The sequence below is a fragment of the Betta splendens genome, chromosome 3 (genome assembly GCF_900634795.4).
Source record: "Betta splendens chromosome 3, fBetSpl5.4, whole genome shotgun sequence".
In the NCBI taxonomy this organism is placed as follows: Eukaryota; Metazoa; Chordata; class Actinopteri; order Anabantiformes; family Osphronemidae; genus Betta; species Betta splendens.
In genome coordinates, this window is record NC_040883.2 from 18,889,044 (window position 1) to 18,904,762 (window position 15,719).

Below are 15,719 nucleotides of genomic sequence, written 5' to 3' on the forward strand. Positions count from 1 at the left end.
TATTTCATAATTGTGTGTGCGTGTGTGTGTACTGTTGGCCTACAAAAATAGTAAGACATTAAGAGATGAGACAGAAGAGTATGAGCAAACGATCCACTTTCACAAGGGATATTTGGTAAACAAATATAGACACACACACACACACACACACACACACACACACACACACACACACACACACACACACACACACACACACACACACACACACACACACACACACACACACACACACACACACAGTGTCCTGCTGAGTCTGACTCTGAGGCAGCTGGAGAGCTGAAGGTTGTCAGGAGACATGGCGAAGCATGTGTGTGTTTCTAACACAAAAGAGCCCTCTAATTGTTTGGGATTCATTAATGCAGCAAGCTTTTCAATTGCAACCCAAGCTGTCATGAAAAAAATCCTGGTAGCTGGGAGAGAGGTGTATTCATAGAGGCGGCAAAATAACTGTATAATTAATATTGGAAGAAACTAATTTTCATGGTACAAAAATGAGGAGGGACTGTGAATGCTATCAAGACATGAAGGTGGCCATATTTGTCATGTTTATAATACTTACACTGAAACTGTGTGCGGTTCCTTCTATTGTTTTTTAAGGATGTACGATGATGTTAAGACTGACAGTGGGAGGAAAATGTTTCTTACCAGACGTGGTGAGGGTGGATCCCAGTGCTGAGGGGCTCGGGGCCAGGCTGCTCTTAGAGTGGGGAGCGGGGGATGACGAAGAAGAAGAAGCGGAGGAAGATGAGGCCGCAGGGGAGGAGGTGCGAGCAGCAGACAGGGTGGGCGCAGGGGAGGCCAGCCGCTCTCCAGACTCCATATCTGTCAAACACAATCCAATCAGCAGGGTTACAATAGCAAAGCACACACGCAAACACACACACGCGGTTAAACACATGCACACCAACGCATACTGTCACACCTACACACACACACACACACACACACACACACACACACACACACACACACACACACACACACACACACACACACACACACACACACACACACACACAGACACAGACACAGACACACACTCACACACACACCTCCTGACACTTTTCCTTTCACATCTCACTTCCCCTGAACAATATTTCTATTTAGCCATGCTCACTGGCTCCCAGCCTCTATTGATTCTATATGAGGTGGGAAGGAGGCTGACGTCTTTGAGGATTCTTGATACTGGCCAACAAAGCAGGTTTTTACATTTTGGCATAGAAAACGTTTTCCATCAGAAAAGTCACTTTCACCCAAAAGGACCCGTGCAGACAAACTTTTGCACACAGACAAGCGTGCACACCTGCGCTTGATAACCAGGATCCCTTTACACCTCCTTGATGAAAAAAACTGTCATTTAAATTTAAAAGCTTTTTGAGGCCTTTAAAGACAACATTGCTCCCAGAGTCCTTTTGGTTGGAAGTAGAACTAAATAGAGAGGCTTTTAGATGATGGGTGCATTAACCAACACGGTAGCTGTCCATTATCACTCTCACAGAGTCAACACGCCAGCCATTATCAAGCAACCAGCAACGTAAACCCTCACAAGAAACACTTGGCCGTTCTGCAGCCAAATATTTTGCTTACATTATTCAACTTTAATCCCCTTTTGCCTAGAACTGAGAACACAATGTGGCTGTGCCCACACAGACGCTAACTCGGCGCAGCCAAATAAATACAAAACAGTGTCAAAACACATGAATTCTGCACACACACACACACATACACACACACACAGACACACACACACACTGCATCCCCCACTGCAGACGGACACGCACACGCGCAAAATCACCTCGCCTCTCTATCACATCAACCTGACTTTTTTTTCCTCTATTCTCTTTTTCTGTATCCCTCTGCCTGACACTAATCCAGGACTGAAAATCCCCTTCAAAAGCACAGTTTGCAGATTGTGTTTTACAGGCAGGCTTTGTTATTGTGTCATTACACATAAACAGTCCCTGCCTCCATCTCTCTTTCCTTCCCTCTCTCCTGCCACCCCTCCGCCACCCTCCCTCCCTCCCTCTCTCCTCTGCAGTGGAAGCAGAGCCACTGATTAAATCTCTGAGACAAAAGCTGCTATCCTCTGAATATCAAGTATCAGCCTTTCGCCAGGAGCAACACTGACAAGAGAGAGGGAGAGAGAGAGGGAGAGGGAGAGGCATGGATGACAAGAAAACCTGCTGCAGTCCACGGGGAGGAGGCTGGTGTGCCACTGGACTTGGGCAGCCATGACTGCCACTGCTGCAGTGACAAAGATGGTGGCTGTGTAATTATGAACAAGGTCAAAGGTCTTTCCAGCGGCCTCTAATGCAAGGTGACAGCATGTGGGCTCAAATTATCAAAGCAAACGCCAACTAAACAGACAACACATATTAGTTCTAAGAATTCATTTCTGGCTCAGTGAAAAGCAGATATCTCATACTCTTAAACAAAAACTGTTACTTTCTCCACCACATTTTGTTGCACGAATGGCTGTCGCACTCCATGCTCCTTCACCTCAGTTGTCACCCTTTAAATGTCAGGTTAGGGTGGAAAAAAGGATTCTTTCAGAAGATAAAAAAAGAGTTATTTTATTCCTGTGGTTGTGCTTGGCGTAAAAAAATGCAAGTATCATTAGAAGAGTGATGAAAATTGAGAGGAGCTGTGGACCTTCATAATTATCATAATGCACAGGAAAACAAAAGGCTCATGTCTCCGAGGACGAGCAAGCTTATGTGGTGTCAGCTGGTAAGTGAAGCGGATCATTCTCTACCTTTTCAGACGCAAGAAAAAAAAAACAGAGAGAGCTACAGGAAGAAAAAGAGAGAGAGATTGAAGAGGAAAGGGGTAAGCAAGACAATACACTCTGATTTTGTTGAGGGGAAAAAAGACAAGAAAGCAAAAGAGAGAAGAAGATGAAGGACAGGCTGTAAACCATTCCTGTCGTTTCTCAATATCTGCACTTAATGCCTCGCCTTGTCAAAATGTGATGATGTGAACAGAATTGATTTTCCCCCTAACAAACAACAAAAAAGCAATCCCTTCTTTGCAGAGGTGTAAAGCAGAACGACCCTCCCCCTCATCTCCTCTCATCTCTTACAATCTCTCAGAGGGCCTCTTTCTGGGATGAGAGACGGGGAGAGAAAGGACAGCGGGGGGAAGAAATGACTGCAAGGCAAGTCCATCTTCCTCTGACAACTACAAACTGATCACTTAGTGCAATTAAATCTAATAACAATAATAAGATTGAGTTCAGCAATGTACCACCAAATGCACAGCCACAACAGTGATTGCAACAATAATGGAGCGCCAAGGTATTTAAGGATCCAATTCTGACTTAATTATGAGAAATTAAAATGGATTTAGCATCAGAATTAGCTTGATTTTATAGGTAATTAACGGCACAGTACAGTGGCGGTATAAGGCAAGCGTTATAATCTCCGTGAACGGCTAAATCAATTTGACTTGAACAACACCGACCAATCAACGTGGAACGGCACAACCAGAAACAGCAGGTCCCGCAGATGCAAGGAGACGAAGAATTTATGCTAATAGCCGAACTATGATTTATGTTCTCCGGTGCTGGATCCACAGTCACATCCACAAATACAACACAGCGCCCGGCTGTCAACGCATGCAGCTAATAGTGGTTCGATGCAACGGCCCTTCAGGAAATAGTGTAGCTATAAACAGCTCTGTGGTTTTTATGACTGGATGTGGCCTTCGCATAGGAGCCTTCGCACGTCAGCATCATCTTAAAGGAGGGCAGGACTGGAGACGCACAAGTGGGCATGTTAGATGGTGCTGTTACAGTCTGTGCTGCCTGCTACGTGGCCTTACATCATGCATTTGTTTTGTGATAGTGTGTTTGCGTTGCGTGTATGTAATGGTGCTCAGCGACAAGCAGCGGTTTCGCAAAAGACTGCCAATATGTGTGTGTGTGTGTGTGTGTGTAGGTTTGTGTATCACACTCTGGCCCCTTTCCTCCTCGCTCCTTTAGCACACACACACACACACACACACACACACACACACACACACACACACACACACACACACACACACACACACACACACACACACACACTAACAGATGGCTGATACTAACTGAGATAATCCGCCAACAGAGTCATCAGCATGGATCAGTGGTAATCAGAGTGTGGACACAATGTCTCTTCTCCAGCCGTAATGGAAGGAGTGCCTGGCGCAAGAGAAGGGAAATGCATTATTCCCCATGATGCCCTGACCCCATTCAAAGACACATGGTAGCTCCCAGCTCCCTTCCCTCTTTCCTCCTCACCGTGGCCGACAAAGACTGTATCATCATTGCTTTTTACAGCGCTCACTCTTTCCACTGCATCGCTCACTGCCCGCCTTTTATTGTTGATCTGCAACTGTGTCAAACGCAGACCTCTGTTTAGCTGTGTCCCGCTCCGAGCAGCTGACAAGAAAAATGTCAAGTCTGTCGCGAAGGCTCTCGGTACAAAAGAGGATCAGAATGAGTAATCCACCATTAGCACTTCTTTTTTTAATCAGAATGTGAGAGTCATAGGGTTTTTTTTAAACATCTAGCTTGCTCTGTGTTGCTCATAGCAAACATATTAACTTTCTGTGGTACCATTTCCAGCAAATAAAGATGTTCTTCCTGAGAAGTGATCACACTGATATACACTATAGATGGTCTTGTTGGCAGGTGACAGAATGTCCATTGTCCTCAGACAGACTCACATTCACACTAACACAGTCTCTCTCCCTCTCTCTCTCTCTCTCACACACACACACACACACACACACACACACACACACACACACACACACACACACACACACACACACACACACACACACACACACACACACACACACACACACACACACACACACACACACACACACACACACACACACACACACACACACAGGTACTTTCTGTTGCAGTTGTGATGGTACAAATGACATCATCAACACTGAATCACCAAGTGCATCTGTTATAGCTGTTACTCAAACGTACAGTAAATGTTCCCTGTGCATATGGATAAGGATGTTTGTACTTTGCATGCTTGTTGGCAATGAACACTAACTGAGCAAGATCATCTTGCTTACAGCAGAGCGCACGCACAATCTAGCTTGACCCGTTGCCTCCTCCCATCTCTGCACGCACACCGTCAGCCAGGAAATGACATAACCGACTGTCCTGGCAGAAATAAAGACAAGCCATGTCCAGAGTCAAACACTAAGTCAGAGGACATTTAAAGAGACAGCTGCTTGGATTGGTTAAAAAAATTAAGGTTTGTGAGCAGACCACTCATCAACTAAAAACATAAAAAACTATTTTAAAATGTTCCTAACAACTTGCTAAATCTCAGAATTATGCATGTTTTGATCTACTACAGATCTAAAACCCAAAGATGATCAAAGAGGAGGAAAATAACTCAGAGAAGCTAAAACTCAGGAGATTGATTGGAAATAAATCAATTAGCAAATTGTCTCCATTTATTTCAGGTTGTCAATGTAGCACTTTATGACACTTTGCAAAAAGGCCTTAGTGCAGTACATTTAAATTCATGAAATAAATCTATACTGAATCACTGACTCGTGATAGAAGATTTGCATAACTGCATAAGTGCTTTATAAACTGATTGACTGAGCCAAGGCCTGAAAGGAGTACAAAGAGACAGCATGCCCCAGTGTGGCCTTTCTAGGTGACAACAACTAGAATGACTCAGATCCCTCCCTCGGCTCGGCTCCTGCCCAGTGACAGATGGCAGAGCAAGGCATGTAGGGGATGGGCACCATCTCTCACCCCGCCTCAGCTAGCCTTGGCAGTGGTGCTGGCCACAGGTCTTATTACAGCCACGCCACTGCCTGCCTGCTCCCATGTAACACTGGAGCTTACCATGCTAGAGCTGCTTACTGCCTGCCAGGGCAAAAGGTAATGATATGGTCCTGTGTGTCACAAGTGGTACGACATGGCATTAGCATGGAGGAGTTTCCAGATTCAGGATTCAGCGCTCCCCTGTCGTAACACAAGCACACACATATCCGTGTCGCTGTAAGAGGCTTTAGATAGAATATAAAACCAAATGGCATGCTACATGCATTCTGTATATTTTTGAAATGACAAGAAATCAGCTCCTGCCAAATGGTTTTATTTGCCTTTTCAAGCATACTGTAGATGCCAAAGGCTGGAATCTACACCCCTACTCACCATCCGTCTCTGCTGGGTTCCCAGTGACAATAATGTGATTTTGGGACATGGTGATGACTCGGTGGAGAGGAATAGGATAGGCTTGTCACTTGTGTTTGATGTCAAACTTATGTGTGACAGAATAGTGTTACTCAGCTCAAGCAGACATAGTACTACTCCCATTTCCTGGCCATAAATAGAAGAGAATGAGCCGGTAGTCAGTGTGTGTCTGAGTGCGAGTGTTTGAGAATGAGTGTGTGGGTGTGTGTGTCTGTGTGAACACAAGCACGCCCTAACACACAATTGTAAGTATCATAAAGTAAGCTAAATATGAAAATTCCGGTCTCTCATGCTCATTCGCATCTGTAGCCAGCCAAAGGTAATTATTCTCCCTATGGTAACCTAGCGGGGTCTTCACATCAGAAAAGCAGAAGTGTGCATCATCATCCCTGATGAATCTTCCCTTCTCCCTCTGCTAACCACTCACAGTCATCTGCCAGTCTCACAGCTCATTACGGTTTTTCTGCAGACTGAACCAGATCTGCTCACCACTGGCTGCATGTGTCTACACGACTCTATAATGACTCTGGAGCAGCTAAACATGGAATAACACCATCTCAATGAAAATAGCAAGTACATGTGTGCACATCTGCGCACCCACACACACGCGCACACGCGCGCACACGCGCGCACACACACACACACACACACACACACACACACACACACACACACACACACACACACACACACACACACACACACACACACACACACACACACACACACACACACACACACACACACACACACACAGTTGTGGCAAGTGCTGGAAACAAGGTGAGGTATAAGCAAAGTCTCAACTTCAAGGCAGCCAAAATAATGATTTGCAAAAAATGAACAAGCACAATTAAACTGACAAAAGTTATAAAAGGAAAGGTGTAATGTTGGTTTACTAGATGACATGCTTTTTAAATATGATAGTATGGTGATATCATTTTTATCAAATATTCAAAATCACAACAATCAAGCAGCAAACAACAGCAGTGTTTTATTCTGAGCCTGTGTCAGGGTTTCATTTTGTGCGATTTCCTGTTTATCTAATCTAAATCTAAAAGAGATGTCCCTTACACCTTAGATCAGACAGGAAATACAAAAATACATAGAACCGAATAACAAGAAACTGCATAACTTATTAAAGAAAATTGAGGAAAGGATAGAAAGAAATGTGTGTATGTGTGTGGTGGGGGGTGAGAAAGACAGACGGGGGATGGGAGCGAGGCTGAGCTCAGTACGTGAGATATGCATAATGCAAATGACATGCGTGTCAAATAGCAAAACACAGTGACAGTGACAGAACAATGGAATAGCCAGAAAGCAGCCAGACTGGCTTGAGCAATCGTTAGAGCCCCTTCTCATTTCCTGTTTAAGGAATAGTAATTTTTGTTCAACTGAAACTTTACTTGAAGGTGATAACTCATATCAAAAATGGCACATGTTCATTCACTGCTCCCATTTAGAAAAGCGGCCTGTTGTGGTCTGATACGGCTTCTCCAGCGCGTCGCGTGCCGCTCAAACACGCCACAGTAACTAACGCCGGGCGTGTCCGGTCACACGTGCAGCGGCCATGTTACTTTGTGCCAGACTTTCCCAAGCAATGCGATGAGTGAACATTCAGCCTGTACTGAGGCTTCCACCATGCCGGTCGGTGTGACAAAATGACTCATAATACCAGCGTCTGGGACTGGATGTGGTCAGACGGCAAACATGGCCTCTATTCCTCCCAACCTTGCCTGGTTACAGCTGAGAGGGAAGGCAACAAAATAATCCCACTCAACATGTTGCCTTGGGCTTTTTCTCTGATTGCTAAGCAGCTCTAATATCAACCGCTATGTTTTAAATGGCCCTGGTAAATTAGTAAATTGTAATAAAACATCCCCCTCAAACCTAAAGTCGTTTTGGCAAACGCCCCCGGGTCAAAGCAAAACACTGAAATATGTTAAACAGTCTACATGAAGTCATCTTTGCACAAAAAAGTTGAATTATCTGTGCTTCATCGCACCACTGAAGATCCTAGGTTCTAGCAGCTTTAAAGACAGTTCTATACTGTTAATATGCTGCAAAAAGCTGTTTATTGCTCTCGCTTTATCATGACCTTTTCGGCCATAGCTCCTCTCTCACAGGCACTCAATTTTCCCAGGCTTGTGTTGAAAGCACAACGTCCATTATAGGACCCCAACTTTCTGTTCACTCCGCTAAACAGCATATGAATGTAAGCATGTGTTTAACACCCAACAGTAAACAGGCAACGTGCTGAGTATTTACAGTGGCACAGAACCCACCGCGTCGCACGTTCGAATACTGAAATTAGATGATGGTCTTAACGGCTATTGACTAGATTCAGAACAGCAATCTGGCAACATAAGCTGTGATGAGGGAAAATCCACGAGCATTAAACTCAATATGTCAATCACTTGTATTCCTCTGTTCAAAAGGGTGCTTTACTTAATGTTAAACATGTGAAAATGACTAGCTGGAAGAGAATGGTGTTGTATTGACAGAGAGAGAGGCAAAGCAGCGGGCAGTCAGCCACTCTGTTCTGCTTCACTGCAACATGGGAGGGAGGCCAGTATAGACGCACACATGCACACACAAACACCGGCACACTCGTACACACTGATACAGTCTCTCCCCCTCTCTTTCTCTCTCTCTCTCTCTCTCTCTCCCTCACACACACACACACACACACACACACACACACACACACACACACACACACACACACACACACACACACACACACACACACACACACACACACACAGTGCAGCAGGTGCCAGCACATCACAGCGCTGCCATTTTTCAGTGTCTTGCTCAGGGAGAAGCGCTCTGACATTTTATGAAGCACTCTGCCGAAATCAGCAGCTTGTAATGGCGGCTGGACTGTCACTCGTTTCCACTCCTCACCCTCCCTCTATCTCCCTTCCTCACGCTGCTTTTAAGATATTATCTCCCTTGATTAGCATAATCTAATCAATTTTACAAAATTGGCTTTTAATTACAAAGGGCAATCTCTTCTACTTATTCTCTGTTTAAGCTTTAAATGTCTTTAGCATTTTAAAATGGCAGACTGGAGCAAAGACCGAATCGCTAGTGAAAGGTTAAAAATGCCGCACGTCACACTCGAGCCAGAAAGATGACGGATGGCTGAAAGGTATCGGCAGAAAAAAGTACTAATCATTCGGACTCATTTATAAATTGCATGTTTTTTTCTGAAATAAACATTTTGACATTATCAACCAACAAAGTCCCCCAAGTTTGACCAGAAATCAAATAACTATATATTTACGTTGTACGTTTAAAAATATTTGTTTTATCAGATCTTTATTGTGACCCTTGGAATCCCAAATAGTGTCATTATTGTACGTGTCACTGGAAAGGCCTAATAATTAGAAATGCAGTTGTTAAGCAGCTCTATAAAAGCACAGATCTATAGCCATGATTAACTATCTGGCCTGTTGCTGTGTCTGACAAGCTCTCTGTTAAGCAGTGATTCACAGCCAGTGACTCTACAGACCGCTACTAGTACATTAACACAATTGTTTACATTAGCTAACTCCTCGCTGCAGAAATCACTCGTGCAGCTGAGGAGCTGCCCGGCAACGTACGGCAACACAAAACTACCGTGCTTTAAACTTTTCCCCAAAAAAGTTTCACTCAAGGCCAGTAGATTTCAGAGCAGCTCAGAATAGCATGCCCACAGGAAAACAAATATGATTCAACTTGAAATATGTGGGAAGTGTCAAGGCCAAATCGCTCAGTGTAGGCTACGCTATAAACCTTAAACTAAGCCGATTTCATTAATGTGACATTAGCATTTGTAATGAGAAAAGGGGGAAAAAACCCTTGGGACATCTTTGTACTGTTGCAAAAAAACTCCTGCTTGCACATGCCCACGCATACACACAGACACGTTCACACGCAAACATAAACCCACACCGACACGATATTACACAAGAATCGTGTATCAAAAAGTGGCCAAAGCACAGAATAGGGGAAACGTTGTAAGTGCGTAGGTTTTATAATGAAATATCACAGCTTAGCTTCTGTAAACTAACAGTGACAGAGGATCTGTTCAACCTTTATTGATGAACGGAGCAGTTAATTCCAGACAAATGGAGCCTGGCACTCGCTCCCACTTTCCAGAAAGAAAAGGAAATGAGGCAGACAGAGTCAAGAGCAAATCTTTAACAACCTAGTGGCTTAAAAATCACACATTAACTTTCACAGCGTATGTGATGTGTGGCAAAAAAATCTCGTTTCCTTCTGGACAAAATTAGTGTGGCACACTTCCTGGTCTCAGAGAGCATCTGACATGCATTAAGCTGACCGGAGCTGCATGTCCCACTTTAAACTCCCAAGCAGTCCTGGAAAGCGTCTGCATGTCAGCCTGGGTAAGCGACTGCAAGAGTTTTATTAAGCTGTGCAAAAAATGTGCAGCTTGAACAGAGCTGCACATTTCAGCCCCATCTAAGCAGCTCTGGGGCCTTTGGGGCCAGTGGTCGCCTGGGATTAGTTTACATGGTGCACATGTGAGTCGGTGAAGTTGCAAGGTACTAACGTGAAGGTAAAACTAAAAGTGAATGAATAATGAGTTTAAGGTAATTACAGTCACATTGTCACTACATTATCGGGCATTTCTGTTTAATTCCCTTTATGGTGCTACTGACAGCGCAGAACATTTCACTGCCACTATGACAAAGAAAAGAAAATGTCCATAACTATAATGACCGCATCACATGAGATGTGTAAATCCCATCTATGTAATGATGAATTATTCATTGCAAAGATAAGAACATAAAATGTAGTTGCAAACCACTCACACTGGAATTAGAAGGAGAAGCACATCAGAGTATTATTAAACTGCACATTAATAAATAACACCACCCTGCATGTATGCAAACACAAAAAGTGTTTGGTGCAATAAAGGGTTTCAGTCTAAATTAAACCACAGCACTGAATACTTGGGTTAAATTATGAGGCGGAAAGGCTGCGGTTACACATTGTGCTCATAATCCTGTAAAATCAAATAAATCTGGCTGCTGAAAGATTACAGTTCTCTGTTTTTATGACGGTGAACAAACGCTGTTACAACTGTTATGTAACGTGCAAAAAAAGCTCACAGCTGGCGAGCATGTAACTAGACCAAAGACATTTTCACTCGTTTCCAAATGGAGGTAATAAATTAGGGGTAAATGCCCATTCAGCACCCAACAGGCACGATCAACAAGCCACTATTAACTCTGATCCATTGGCTTGTAAAAGAAAATATTTGTTCAAGTAAGTTCCTGTAGCTAATTAGTGAACTAAGTGTGTGTTGTGAAGTGGATTCATCTGAATCCGGTGCACAAAGGCGCGCAAGGCAAGGAAATTATTAAGGAATAAAATAAATTTAAATTTTACATCTGTAAAATTTTAATTTAATCAATTCTGGCCAAGCTGCACTTCAGCCATCAGAGACTAAAATGCAGGCTTTTACAACACATGGGGCTTTTGTGGCATGTGCTCCAGCAGAGAAAAGACTCAATGAATGATGTCTATAGAGTGGAAATGTCATTGTCCAGTCCTTGGGATTCTGTTCCTGCGTCTGTGACTACCTTTTCATCACTGTCAAACGTCAAAATCCTTCCAGGATATATCTGGCAACACCTACAGAATAACAGGGTGGCTTGGCTTCTGTCACAGTCAATAAAAACGTACATTTCTGAATTTTACATGGATGACATTTTTTTTACACTAAGTTCCGTGCGATATAAAAATGAAACGGTTTCCCTTGTGCACAGATTTTATGAAAACGTGAAATGAGCAGCTTCGGTCCCATTTTGCCAGTATCACCTCTCTGCTGCTCTATCCAGGACACACTGCCACCCCCCAGGGGCACATGTAGAAGACCTTTAAAAACTCCAGCTGTGCCTTTAAAAGAGTTTGTCACACCAGCAATGGGGGGCTTTGAAATGATGTGCTCAATATCCACAAAATACAGCTCCTTTTTTTTCTGGTGACACGGCTCTGATTCCTGTGTCACCACACGTCTCTTGTGAGTGTCTTTATGAAAAGTCTAAATATTTGAGGCGCAACTGTTGACCGTGTCAAACCCAACCTTAGCGCACTGCGATCACACTCCCACAGCTGAATGCAAATGTGACTGTATACACAGACTTACCTGTGTTAAGCCAAGTGACACAGTTGGGTCATACTACCTTTAAAGTGAAACCTTATCCAGCGCCTCGTCCCCTGGATCCTACCACTTCCTTAAAGTTGAACCAATCACAAAGTTTGCCAACAGCCTGCTTTTGTTACCTGATATTATTGAAGGAGGAGCTAATGTAGGGAAAGAATAATAGCAAGGTCTCCACAAATGTATGCTTGTCTTTGGTGTATGTGTGTGTATCTGTGTCTGTGTCACGATGAGCAGATTTCTGAAACCAAAGCTGCCTGGGCCTGTTGTTGATAGCCGTGTCTCACCCACTCACTGCCCCAGAGGGAGTCAGGACCAAGACCACTGCTCAGGGTCTGTCTGTTCACACACATGAAACACGGGCTTGGATTACACACAGCTCAAATATGACTCATCCCAAGGAGGGGGTGGAGGAAGGCCCTCTCTGTTGTTTGGCACAAATGTACACGCACAGACACACACAGACACACACTACCCGCAATAATAGCTACATCACAGGCTTAGAGAGGGGACCTTGTGGTTCCCCACACCTGCCAAAGACAGATGTTAAGAATAAATCAGAGAGAAGCTTCAACTGTGGAGAAGCTCCACAACACTGTGCCTCCACTAACTCACAACATAGTACGCTAACTGAAGAGCAAACAGCTGCACATGACAACACACACTAGTGATGAAAGTAAGAATAGCATGCATGCACCTGACGTGCATACAGAACCAGGCTGCATTGTGGTGGGAGACGGAGTACTTTCCAGTTTCGGTCTCATGGGCTCCACTTGTATTTTTTGTGTTTTAAGCTCGGTTCTGTTGCTGTGTAACCAGCTCCCATCCTCTGGAGCTGAGGGTTTTTAAGTGCAATTGTTCTGGAAGAAGCTAAAATCCTCCAATGACAGACAAACAAGTCACAACAAGGCTGAAAGCGGTGTGGGCGGTTTAGAGAGGAAACGCTTTTTTCCGCTGCTGACTAGGTGAATTTCATGATTTCTTCATTTAAAAATAGTACCACTGGGTTCTGAAGAATCAACACACTTCAAAGATCACTCTGTATATGTATGTGTCCTGCACAATCACATACTCCAAAAATGCTCCTTTAAGTTTAGTGACCTCTGGAAGTGTAATTCACACCCATACAACACAGTCCTACATCCTGTCAGTCAGTGGAACACTTCCTGGTTCCAGAAACCATGTGTCATAAAAAACATGAGAATAGCCTCTGTCAATGCTGCCAGCCATGACTATGAGGATCTTTGTTTTTAAGCCTTTGTCATCCAACAGGTTGGGAGAGGCAAAGATGTCTTTGCAAATGCTGTGTGTGTGTGTCACGGCACCCTTCATGCTTTGTGGCCCAGAACAGGCTAAAGTGTTTGGGGATTTAACCAGCTGACGCTGTCGCTTCCTTGCCATCCTGGAATGCCAGTCTGCTGTGAAACTCTGAGCATGTGAAGTCCTGACACACTACATAATGTGTCGATGTGTGTATATGTGTGCCGGTGCCAGCCCAAAAGCCATGTGGCTCACGAAGAGGAATCAAAATATGACGGTATCCAAAAGCAGCAGGCAGTTAGCTCTCAATATTTTCAGTGGGTCTGTGAGTTTATTTTTGTAATACTTCATGTAGAAAATGTTCTTGTTTGTGATTACAATAACACAAACAATAACAATAACAACGTAAAGCCTTTGGGATGCCAATGAATCTAACATCCATGACTCAAGAGGTCAGGCAGCCTATCCAGACTGAGCATTTTGGGGTTAAGGGGATGAAACCAAGTGTGAAATGTGAGAAGACAGGCCAACATGGTTTCTCAGGCAACAAATAGAAAGGCGACAAACATTTCTCTGTGACTGCAAGGAACGTGAGGTATGTTAGGAAGAACGACTGTCGCGTCACCTGTGATTCATACGAGAGCAAGATGCAAAGGGAATTAGCCTGGCTTTCTGAACCGGCTAAGTTTAGACATGTTAATCAGTAATAGCCTGTTGTACTTCAGACGGGACGAGTGTGAACACATTGGTATGTGAGCGTGTGTGTCTTTGGCAAGTCCAAAAACACTCGGAGTTGAGCTGGTTGAAGAGAGAGAGAACGCTTCAGAACAAGAGATAATCCATCTGGACTGTTTCCTTACAAAACATATGGAAAAATGCACAATCTTTTTTTCTTTTTCCGCCCACAATAGCTATTAATATCTCACGCAGAGCATTTGCTCATGTCCCACTAAGGACTGGAATTCCTGCTGAAACGCAGTCATCTTGGATGATTAGAAAGAGGCCGTCGGACATTTTCACTAACCATATGTATTCTGGGTGAGGATGAGCATACGAGCCCATAAATACGCAGACTACAGCTATGCACTCGACTTCTGCTCATTTCTCTCCCCTTTTTCTGTCACAGTCACCTAAACCAACATAGCCTTTCTATGCCGCTATGAAAATTATTCACTAATATCAACAAGAACCCCTATATTCTAAGAATTGTCAACAGCAAGTGCCAGGAACCTGTGTTAAAATGACAGCGCTGTAAATTGTTTTAATTATAACCGACACAGATAAGAGCCTGTGGAAACGTCAACCTTTTCTTCAAGTCCTCTGCAAGATTCAAACATACAGTATTCCCTGGAAAACAGAGTTGTTCCGCACTGTGTGTGTGTGTGTGTGTGTGTGTGTGTGTGTGTGTGTGTGTGTGTGTGTGTGTGTGTGTGTGTGTGTGTGTGTGTGTGTGTGTGTGTGTGTGTGGGCGCGCATGTGAATACAATATTCATTTTGCTGCAGGAGGACAATCTATGCATAACAATGAGCAGTGCTAATGAAATCAGCCATCAACCTGCGATACATACATATTAAAGCAGGACCTCAGAGTGTCATTCGCTTAGTGCATCATTTGTTCCCACTCGGTTTTTTCTCCCTGCCACCTGACCTTTAGAGTATGTGCCCCCCCCTTACTTATTCACACTAAAAATAGGAGGTGTACCTGCAATTCTGTGTCATTACACATTTACGTGTGTAAATGCAGCACAGTTGTGGCAAAACATATAAAACAGGAGAGAATTTATATAAAGACAACAACTGTTTGATTGTCCGGAGTTTCTGGCTTTAACCCCCACCTTTTAGTAGAAGAAGTTCAGCATCACGGACGGTAACCTCTGTCAGAGCTGTACCTTCACTAAAATGTCATATCATGGCAGCTGCTAGGGAACGATGCTCCTCCCTTCCCTCTAAGCACGCTTTGCAGCTCTGGTCTCTCTGTCTCTCACTCTCTCCCTAACCCCCACCCCCACACTGTGGCAGGGAAATGGATCCCTCCACCTGACAGTGGCC

The 15,719-nt window shown here is 44.0% G+C and overlaps 1 protein-coding gene across 11 annotated transcripts in view; it reads right to left on the reverse strand.

The window, feature by feature from the left end:
• The window catches only part of baz2ba (bromodomain adjacent to zinc finger domain, 2Ba), a 61,838-nt gene that overhangs the window by 28,216 nt on the left and 17,903 nt on the right, over nucleotides 1-15,719 (reverse strand). For all 11 annotated transcript variants that reach the window (XM_029143422.3, XM_029143415.3, XM_041070010.2 and 8 more), the window contains exon 3: nucleotides 649-825. In XM_029143422.3, the coding sequence (XP_028999255.1) occupies nucleotides 649-823 (175 nt within the window). In that variant the 5' untranslated portion in view covers nucleotides 824-825. The remainder of the gene's footprint in view (nucleotides 1-648; nucleotides 826-15,719) is intronic.